The sequence below is a fragment of the Volvox carteri genome, assembly GCF_000143455.1.
Source record: "Volvox carteri f. nagariensis unplaced genomic scaffold VOLCAscaffold_3, whole genome shotgun sequence".
Lineage (NCBI taxonomy): Eukaryota > Viridiplantae > Chlorophyta > Chlorophyceae > Chlamydomonadales > Volvocaceae > Volvox > Volvox carteri.
The window spans coordinates 700,510-711,493 of NW_003307546.1; the positions used below are offsets into that span (position 1 = coordinate 700,510).

The following is a 10,984-nucleotide window of genomic DNA, read 5'->3' on the forward strand; positions in this document are numbered from 1 at the left end:
CTGCGGCGGCCGGTCCTGAGCAAATGGTCGGGTTTGGGAGGGTAGGCGCGTGTGTTTTTGTCAACGAACATCGCCAGAGGGGTCGAGCACGATTGTACACGCCGCTGCTCAATGATAGCGATTTTGCAAAACGTGTTGCAAGAAGCACGCCGGCTGTGCTGTCATGTTTAAAACGTTTTCCCCTCGTTTGTCCTCCTGTGCGCTGCAGCATGGTACGGCTTCCTTAACCACACGCACACGCAAGGCAAGGTGCGAGAAAGAAAAATCGTCCTGCTAGAGAGCCACGAGCCGGCCTTCTTCGCGCACGGAGCCAACTGACAGCGATCACCTCACCAGGCTGCTGTCCAGGAATCCGGTCCCCCAACCAAGGGGATCCGGATGAAAGCTCTCCCTGGATGCCTCGCATCTGGATGTACCATGCGGCAAGATCGCCGGATCTGCCAGTGGCCAGCCCATGCCAGTGACGCTGCAGGGTGCACGTGCAGGTATCTTCAGGCAGAGCAGAGAAAACACTGACATGTTCCCTCCAGTGATACAGAACTGCTTAGAATTATCAGGCCTATGCAGCTGCACTGGGACATAAGCAGATGTTGACACGCCACGGCCATGCTGGGGCACAATATGCAAAGGCAACAGCAAACTCTTCAAGGCATGGAAAAAGCTAGAGTATGTAGCACCCTACCTTTCAACATTGTGGCTGATATGAGGAGCTACAAAAATCAAATTGCTTGGGCGACAGCGCAAGATTTTGTCAATCTGCGTGGCTAACAACCTAGATAAAGCAGGTAATTGTTTCAAAATGTGGGTCAGACAAAATGATACACAGATTTGCCTTCGGCTGTTTTGCTACATACGACAGAGGTTGTCGCCGATCTGCTCCACATACATGATAATGCGATGGCATATTGCGGGTTCCTGCATTATCAAGGAGTTGGATCGATTGCTTGTTAATGCGTTGATTTCTTGGCGGCGGTACGGCGTCGACAGCAACCGATAGACCGAAAGTCGTTAAACAGGAACCGCCTGGTATTAAAGATTGACCTCGAAGCTCAGAAACTTAGCTTTCCAGGCTAGCGCTTGTGCAAAACCCTAATGGTGTTAGAGATGGAGCCAACGTTTGGGCCGTATTGCCAACCAGGTAAGAACAGTCACGGTGCGCCGGAGTAGGTCCTGCTTTGGTCCTGCCTATCTGGGCATCATCAGATGATCTGGTTACATTCGTATTGCAGGATTAATAAGACTCAGCTTTTCGGTCCAATTGTTGGAGACTGTTGGAGAATGACCGACACTCATCTACAAGTGGATTGTGAGAGCAGTAATAGCACTCCTATTATATAACCCGATGATTCTGACAGCAGTACATTCATGTCTTTGCGCAAACCAATGTCGGCCCTGTGATGCGTGCACATGCGTGTTTGGCCTGAGAGCGGAAGGTACTGGACACCGACTTAGCGGCATCGCAATCTGGGTATCCTTGCTTATGCGTTGGTCGTCGCTTTTCTTTGAGACTTACCTGCCACACGCTTATCAGGGCCCCAGGTCAGCATGCTCTGGCGGCGACAGAATTTGCCAACATGCTTGCAACGAGAGTAACGAGAGGCACCGAACACCCTCTCAACATAAAATCAAACATAAATTATAGCATTTAGATTGCGTCAGTTACTCGTCCTTTTGGCGTGGATCGAAAAATCCTTTGCCTGAGAGTTCATAAGGGTTTTACGGTCTGCCTTTTCTTGGGCATTTCGGAGGTTAATTGTACAGCTTGATAATGCGCCGTCTCTATGCAACAACCTACTGAACCAATTCAGTGAGCAGATAGCACCACAACATGTGCACACCTTTCTGAGTTTATTTCGTACCGCCATCGACAAGTCGGTCGATTGTCCGCGAGAGATTAGAAGAGGTCATATTTGACTAGCTAGAATAATAAATTGACGCTTGAGCTAAGGAGCCAGATTGCGGTTGTGCTCATGTTCGTTATGCGTTAGCTTTGGACCGACGATCGTGCACCATAGAACGGGGACAAACAGCTTGTCAGCCGCAACCTGAGGAGCTACAGAAAGCAAGCACATATGGCATTATCCAACGAAAATAATGAACAAATATCAAGCGAAAATAATTATGTTCCGGAACCTCCCGGAAACCTCCAGAGGATCCCAGTACTGACGAGAGGGTACCAGACGCAGCTAGCTTGACTTTCCTTTACGCGTAAATTTAATTATAAATTTAGCATGGTAAGGTGCTCAACATGATCAGCGATGGAAAGCTCCAAGGCCCAAGGACGAGGGATATGCTCGCAAAGTTTAGTTAGTTAGTATATTGATGACTTCTCTGTCATTGCATGATCACTATAATGAAAGCGTTAATTGGCCTTCGCTGCGTCAATAGCTTGCCGGATTGTCTGCCGCTACGTTTCGCATGGTCACTACCTGCAGCATTTCATCGACTTAACCACGGGGTGCTTAAGCCAGGTGAGGTTAATTCAGATCTGCACGAACACCTGCTAAGTTAGGTAGCGATATTATAGGTCCAACTGCCGTAACTTTGACCCTCTTGTTGCCCTCCTATCGCCATGGCAGGAAGCGTCCGCCTTCATGCGTCCCTTCAGTATGCAATACCCGATGGGCCTCGGGCATCATCGACTTCGGTTGCTGTGCCGCGGTTGGCGACCATCGTAGCGGGTGCTAGTACGGACTGGTCGCTGCCATTTAGTATTCGACCACTGTTCGGCAACTCCTTACGGGGTTTACGGACCCTGAGTGTGCCTGAGGACCTGATCTGGTAAGATTACTTTGGGGTTCCGACCTCGGCTGGATGCAGTTGACGTAGCCATGGTGACGCCCCTGACCATGCTGGTGGTCTTTCGGCACACAGGCACGGTCATCGCGGCCTAGCCACACATACAAGTCAGCCAGGGCATCCGGGGGCCGGTGGCGGTAAGCGCATATCGCAGAACCAGTTTACAGAGAAGGCATGGCAGGTGGGTCGGTGGGTCGGCGAGACGGGTGGCGCGCTGTGGCTGCTGGCTTGTCCTGCTCGTTCAAGATATTCAAGGCGCGCCCATTGGGAAATATATGAATTATGTTTGACCTGGATTTACTATGATCGTTCGACAGGTTACACATCTTTCCTGCCCGTTCCCGCGTACGCTGACCCGGTCATCTCCACACGTGCCGGCCTGCTCTTCCGGTCGGCTGCTGTGCTTTAGGCTGTTGTTGTTAAGAGTTGTGGCATCGAGAGCATCTAATCACGGGCGAAACGGCGTGTATGACATGACTGACTGCGTTGTAGCATCTGGGTTGGAAACGATAACACTTGACTAACTGCGTTGCATAGCGTGCGGTGGTGTTTTGCACCACAAACTACTGGGGAATCCACACTTCTGCCCCTGCCTCTGCCACCTGCTCCATTCGCCAGTGGTTCGTCTTAATCCCACTCACCAACACGCCCCTGACCTATTTTGGTACTCTACCGGAAATCATGCTCGCACGCAGGCCATCGTCGCCGCGCCGGAGGTCTGCCAGGAGTACTCTCAGCAAATCGTGGAGACTGAGCACCTCATGAAGGCCATGCTGGAGCAGCCCAATGGTCTGGCGCGCCGCATTCTTGCCAAGGCGGGCTCAGAGCCCACGCGGCTGCTGGAGCGAACAGACGAATTCATCCGGCGCCAGCCTCGGGTCACTGGGGATGCGGCACAGGTAAGAAATGCGACGGAACGGAGCCAGTCGGTATAGGAGCGCATGGCTACGCTTTTGGTTCCCATCCGACAATGGGTGCGAGGCACCTTTCCTTATCTGGGTAGTAACGCCGTGGACCACTCAGCCGCCTGACCTGGGTGCTATGGTCTGTGACTGCGTGTACTGCTGATCCAACAGGTTTTAGGACGCAACCTGGAGGGTCTCGTGAATCGGGCCATGGAGCTTCAGAAGAAATGGGGCGATCAGTTCGTGTCCATCGAGCACATGGTGATGGCCATGGCCGATGACGGCCGCTTCGGCGAGGGCATGTTCAAGGCAGAGGGCCTCAGCAAGGACAAGATTGAGCAGGTGCGAGGGAGGACACGGCGGCACAGCGGCAAGCAGGCGCTTGCACCTTGATTCTGCCCTACCTGAGTGACTTTCCTCCTTCAATCGGGGTAATGCTCCGTGCTTCCAGTGCAGTCTCCATGTGCGGCTTTCAGCACCTGGATAGGTTTCCAGCTGCGGACGCTTGGCTTACCTCTCTGCCCGCGTGGCCTGGTCCCCGCCGTACGTTCCGTCAGGCCGTCAAGGACATCCGCGGCAGCAGCAAGGTGGTGGACCAGGACCCGGAGGGCAAGTACGAGGCACTCAGCAAGTATGCTCGCGACCTGACCGCCGCCGCGAGGGACGGGAAGCTGGACCCCGTCATTGGCCGCGATGATGAGATCCGGCGCACCATCCAGATCCTCAGCCGCAGGACCAAGAACAACCCGGTGCGTGTTAGTGGCGGTCACTGCGCTGCGCTGCAGGCACAGGCACATGCTGGCCGCCGCCAACTGTCAAACAACGAGCAACGCGTCGCGTCTCTGCTGGCGTCCGTTGATGTACGCGCAGGTCCTGATCGGTGAGCCCGGTGTGGGCAAGACGGCAGTGGTGGAGGGGCTGGCGCAGCGCATTGTGGCGGGAGACGTGCCCGAAGCGCTCAAGGTGAGTTATGTGGGGACCAGTCCGTCGTCCGTGAACCCGAGTCGAGGACATAGGTGTGCAAGGACATATAACTGGAGTTTTACATGTTACCAGTTCAAGTTTGCAGATGTCAAGATATGAACGGCAAGCCCAATTCTAAAAGGCCGCGATTGTGCTCTGATGGACAGCCCAAACGTCCATGCCTCCGGCGTTTCGCTGAGCCAGTTATGGCCGGCTTTCCGGCGCACTCCCCCACACGCTCTTTCTGCCGCTGTTTTAGGGCCGTACCTTGATGGCTCTGGACATGGGCGCCCTTATTGCCGGTGCCAAGTACAGGGGCGAGTTCGAGGACCGACTCAAGGCGGTGAGTGGGCCTGGGGGGACGGCCGGGCTGCGGTTTAGTCTGCGCGGATCCTAGGTTATAGCAGGTAGCAGTGGCAGTGTGGTCGAGCGACACCCCTTGCATAGGACACCTCTCCTTTCCACAGTTACGCGTGGAGGCGTGCATGCAGTGCAGCTTGTAGGGCCGAGAAGCAACTGCTTGTGTCACACCTTGAGTTCGTTAACCTTCAATGGTGATGGGGTGACGCGAAGGATCGCGAAGATTCCGCGAAAAGCAATTGAGGATGCAATGCATTTGCAATCGGTTGGCTGTTACTTACACCTTTCCGTGCATGCTATCTGCAGGTTATTAAAGAAGTCACAGATAGCGCCGGAAAGTTTGTGCTGTTCATCGATGAAATCCACACCATCGTCGGGGCGGGCGCAGCCGCAGTAAGTACGGATTGCACCGGTGCAGGGTGGACACCCAAGGGCCTCTGGAAATTCCCGGTGGCTGCACAATCGGCCTTGTGCGGCATGTGTGGCATGCTTTGCTTTACTCAGCAGCCTTACTTGCCATATGGCCGTAGGCTTTGGCCCATGTTAACTTGTGCACTGTGCATTGTGCACGGAAGCTCATCATCCTATCATCAACTTGTCCCGTTTGATGATGTCATCACCCCGTTTGTCCCTGTCACGCACTGTCTTAAGCACTACCCTTTCCTTGCTGTCCGCATCTCGTCCTCTCGCTTCCTCGCCCCGCCTGCGCAGGGCTCCATGGACGCCTCCAACCTGCTCAAGCCCATGCTGGCTCGCGGAGAGCTTCGCTGCATCGGGGCGACCACCCTGGACGAGTATCGCAAGTACATAGAGAAAGACGCCGCACTGGAGCGCAGGTTCCAGCAGGTGCGGGCGTTGAGGCACGTAGCGGGGAGGGCCTCCAGGGGGGATGGATGCAGCTCACGACTGCTTACGTGTCTGGTTCTGTCCACGCCTCGTCTGAACAAACAGGTGTACGTGGACCAGCCCACCGTGGCCGAGACGGTGTCCATTCTGCGCGGCCTCCGCGAGCGTTACGAAGTGCACCACGGCGTCCGCATCAGCGACAGTGCGCTTGTGGAGGCTGCTGTGCTGAGCGACCGCTACATCGCCGACCGCTTCTTGCCTGACAAGGCCATCGACCTGGTGGACGAGGCGGCGGCCAAGCTGAAGATGGAGATCACGTCCAAGCCGATGGCTCTGGACGAGATCGACCGCAAGGTGTTGCAGCTGGAGATGGAGAGGCTCAGCTTGGAGAAGGTGTGTATGGTATGCAGTACGGCAGGGTGGATAGGAACGGCGCCATGTGAGGCGCCCGTGGCCATGGCAATGTATGGGGCCGCGGTACTTTGTTAAGTGGGGTTTTGATTGCGCGCGATTGCCCACCATGCCGCAGCCATAAGGAGTCGTGCCAGCTTAATAAACCGATGCAAGTTACAGCGGGTTTGATAGGGAGGGATCACCTGTGCCGTTTCGTGGTTGCCCCTGCTTTCCCTTGTTGCAATTTCAGCCTGCTCGGCTTTCGGCAACCCCGTCCGCCGTCCCCAGGCCGCCAGCTCCGACCGCGGCGCTGCCGCCAGACTGGCCACCTTGGACGCGGAGCTGTCCCGGCTCAAGTCCGAGCAGCAGGTCATCACGGCGCAATGGCAGCGAGAGAAGGCCGACATGAGCCGAGTGCAGGACCTCAAGGAGGAAATCGAACGAGTAAACATAGAGATTGCGCAGGCGGAGAGGGACTACGACCTGAACAGGTACAATGCATGTGTGCACCCACGGACGTGGAGCGCCCTGAGCTCGCGTTTTCGGGGGCTCGGCGCGTTGCCCGCGACATGCTCAATTATCGGCGCAGCACCGCTTTGTTTCTGATTTTTCATTCAATACCAGGATCCTGCTACGCTTCCTGTGGGTGGCGTTTCATTGCTTGCAAGTCTGTCCCTTGTTTTAATACCACACATGGACGGTTGCTGTGCTTGGTGCAGTGCCGCATTCCTTCACATGGCTGGATGGCCCTTTCCAAGTACTGATGTTACTATAAGGCTTTTTTCGACTTCTTCGCTCACTACGGCTTTCCTTTCCTTTCCTTAAGAAATCTTGTTTTCTTCCCTCCCTCCCTCCCTCCCGTTAGGGCTGCGGAGCTCAAGTACGGCACGCTGCACAACTTGCAGAAGCAATTGAAGATTGCCGGGGAGGCCTTGGCACGTAAGGACGGGGAACCTCAACCAGGCGCTGCGAAGTTGCTTAAGGAGGAGGTGACAGAGGCGGACATTGCTGAGATCATCTCCAAGTGGACGGGTACGTACGTACGTTGGCCCGGAGGAGCGGCAGTTCCTCTTCGGCAGGGCGGAGTAGTTCCCGCGCCGTCCCTTTCTGCACGATGTATATCGGTGTCTCGCTGGAGCAGCTTGTTATCTTCATTAAACTTTAAAATCTGTCCATTGGCGTTTGTCGCCCTGGATGGGTGTCCTGCAGGCATTCCCGTGTCAAAGCTTGTCGAGTCTGAGCGTGAGAAGCTGCTCCACCTTGCCGAGGAGCTTCACAAGCGGGTCATCGGGCAGGATGGCGCGGTGGAGGCGGTGGCGGACGCCATACAGCGCTCGCGGGCGGGGCTGTCGGACCCCAATCGCCCGATCGCCTCGTTCATGTTCCTGGGGCCCACGGGTAAGAGAGAGGCAACAGGTGGCGGGGGGGGTGCGCCAACACAGGGCGCTGACAGACCGTCTGACCGGGATACGGAGAGCTGTGGAGCCGGTGGACAGGTTTGGTGTGTCCCCTTGGTGACACCTGCCTGCTCTCCTGCCCGAGGCGTTGCCGCCATGCGCTACGGACAGAGTGCAAATCCCGAAGCCTGTGTGATTTCTCCATCCCGCCCGCTCTCCTCTCCTCCTCAGGTGTTGGCAAGACCGAGCTGGCCAAGGCCCTGGCGCAGTTCCTGTTCAACACGGAGGACGCCATGGTCCGTATCGACATGTCCGAGTACATGGAGAAGCACAGCGTGTCCCGGCTCATTGGAGCGCCGCCGGGTAGGCGACACAGGCGGCAGTGTGTGTGGGTGGCCGGGGGGGACTGTTTAGGTATGCTTCCACACCTCCTTGGCTAGGCATGCAGCGCGGAGCAGATGCCATTCCCTACTCGAATCCAAACTCCACGCTGCTTTAAGGCATACATAGAGGGGTGCTGCAACCGTATCATAGTCCCAAGAGGACAAATGATGCCAACTCTTCTCCCGGTCACGTGGTCATGTTTTTGGACTTGCACCTAGCTGGGCTCGTAAATGGTCCGTGCGGAGTTCTATCCGACATCACTTTCCGAAAGCCCTGCTTACTGGCCACCTATGCCGTGATGGGCTTCCGTTGCATGTGCAATGCCGGCTGGCTCCAGGCTACGTGGGCTATGATGAGGGCGGCCAGTTAACGGAGGCTGTGCGGCGGCGACCGTACGCCGTCATCCTGTTCGACGAGGTCGAGAAGGCGCATGCGGACGTGTTCAATGTGCTGCTGCAGATCCTGGATGACGGACGGGTAACGGACTCGCAGGTGCGTGTGAGCGTGGCTCCGGAAAGGGACCTGGAAAGGGCGAGAGGGCCGCACGAAGGGGCTACTCTGCCACCGCTTCCTTCTGACGAGGAGAAGGTTATACTTCTGACCCTTACCCGCCCTGATCTGTCCTTCACCATATTGCCATCCCCCTATCGCGGTGCAGGGGCGAGTGGTTTCGTTCAAGAACGCCATCATCATCCTGACGTCAAACCTGGGGTCCGCAAACATCCTGGAGATGGCGTCCCTGCTTAAGAATGATGAGAAGGCGACCAAGACGGCCATCAAGGACCTCGTCATGGGTCAGGTCCGTAAGGGGTGGGTGCAGTGGGCTTGTGCGTCGGTTGCCCGCGCGGCGCCCGAGTTCCGCCTTACAACTCTCGGTGCTCCGGAGGGCGGACCATGCTTGGTAACGCCGCTGTCTATCGTTTGTAACCAGCCCATATCTTTGTTCGTCTTGCGAAAATTGTCCCGGTGGCCGTTCCCCTCTGCTCTGCCAAGGAAAGCACCATGTACCCGCCTACGTCATTCCGTCCTCGCCTCTATGCGGCTACTCAACGTGTACTCAACTATACATTTTGTTAAGGACATCTGTATGTTTGTTCACTGCGTGTCTCGTTGCTCCATAAGAGAGCATAAGGAACAGAAAGCAGCAAGGATGAGCGACATATGTTGGGCGGGAACATTTCCAACCTGTAGAAGAATGGGGACCTTGATTTGGGTGCATGAGTTTGACTCCGCAGCGCCGCATTCCTTGCATCCTGTGTCTCCACGCCCATGTCTCATGCGCATATGTATGATGTGTAGGACAGGGGGTGATATCTTCACCCTGCGGCCGCTACCCGGCAGACCCTCTGCCTTCCCCGGTATTTCGGGGTACCCGCACCTAGTCGCCTTAGTCAACTTCTCAGTGGATTGCTCAGGTTCCGCACCCACCACCGGCATCCAACGGAATCTGCCGGATCGACGGCGGCTCTACTCCATTCCTGGTCAGCTCGCAAATCAATTTTATCCCAGGTCACCACCGTCCATCGACTAGGGGCACTTTACGATCCACCATCGGAAGGATTTTCGACCTTGACAGGTCTCGATTCCGGGATCTCCCGGGGGCATTGGTGCGTGCTGTATGTATGTTTGTTCACTGGCAGGTCCGCAGCCACTTCCGGCCCGAGTTCGTGAACCGCATCGACGAGTTCATCATCTTCGACCCGCTCAGCCAGGAGCAGATCGCGTCCATTGTACGGCTGCAGGCCCGCCGGGTGGCGGAGCGACTGGCCGAGAAGAAGATTGGACTGCAGCTGACCGAGTCAGCAGTACGACACCTGGCCGCTGTCGGGTATGACCCAGTGTACGGCGCTCGTCCCGTCAAGCGAGCCGTTCAGCGGGAGCTTGAGACGAATATCGCCAAGGCCCTTCTGCGTGGTGAGTTCGTGGAGGACGACACGATCGTGGTGGAGGCGGACGAACTACATGGAGGCCTGCTACTCAAGCATGGAAACAAGCTGTCGGAGGGGACCGCAGCGAACACCGGCGCAAGGGCAGGGAACTGGAGGGAGAGCATTGCGAAGTAATGAGATCGGCAACATATGTTTGCTGCGAAGATGTATTGACTTCAGTGCTTGCCAAGGTGCGAAGGGGCCATGTGAGAACTAAGCTGCATGGGCAGGCTCAGGTGCAAAACTGGTCGCGCGGTGGTTTGGAAGTATTGGTGGGAGTGCCTCTCATAGTTTGGTTTCAAGTGCTGGCTGACCTGGGATGATGGGGTACATGACCCACGCGCGTTGGAAAAGCCTATGATGCCGAACTCGATTGCTGTGTGCTGAGATAATTGCTCCCCTTTTTCCGTGTCAATATACATTTTGCGAGTTGACACCGTAAGTTGTGCGCGTGCATCTGAAGGGGCAATGTGCATTGCGGGCAATCATTTTTCCCGGTCGAGTGTCACCTCAGTGGCATCAATGTCGATTTCTTTCTCTTCCTGTTGCTGCAAAGAGATGTTCCCGATTGTTTTACCCCCCGGGTGCCATCTCCCCCCGGTTCCCCTGGTTTTTGCGGAGTAGTTAGGTTCAGAGGTGCTTGTCTCTCGTCTGTGTAGTGAGTTTTGTGTTGTCCAGCTTCGGTCCGTGAAGTGTGGGGTGCGGTCTATGCACCTGCAGCCGTTTGGGGCCCATGCTACTATGTTGTACTCACGATGACCGGCAGCGAACTGCAGCGTGGGCTCGTTTTCTGGCTAGAAAACTGTTAATAAGTTGTCTCATGTGGGTGCTGCTTATGCACCAGGCATATGTGGTGGTGACGGCAGACAATATCGTCTATCGCTTGCAAAGCATTTGCAAACCCACATGTACGGAAACAAGGCGTGAAGACGGGAATGTTATGAACCCTTTCCGGGGGCTTTGCATTTCGGAAAGGGGTTTTGGGTTTCACAGGCGGAAGTGAGGGGAT

General features: G+C 55.8%; 1 protein-coding gene across 1 annotated transcript; it reads left to right on the top strand.

Annotated features, from left to right (window-relative positions):
* Positions 1-2,941: 2,941 nt before the first annotated feature.
* Positions 2,942-10,110, top strand: VOLCADRAFT_79066 (uncharacterized protein; the record flags this gene model as incomplete). Its single annotated transcript, XM_002946331.1, has 16 exons — positions 2,942-2,980; positions 3,495-3,698; positions 3,876-4,046; positions 4,262-4,453; positions 4,575-4,667; positions 4,927-5,010; positions 5,334-5,420; positions 5,739-5,873; positions 5,979-6,268; positions 6,563-6,757; positions 7,132-7,298; positions 7,476-7,664; positions 7,895-8,026; positions 8,385-8,539; positions 8,706-8,846; positions 9,688-10,110. The coding sequence occupies exons 2-16, from the start codon at positions 3,561-3,563 to the stop codon at positions 10,108-10,110; spliced, it is 2,592 nt and encodes an 863-aa protein (XP_002946377.1). The 5' UTR covers positions 2,942-2,980; positions 3,495-3,560.
* Positions 10,111-10,984: the final 874 nt, after the last annotated feature.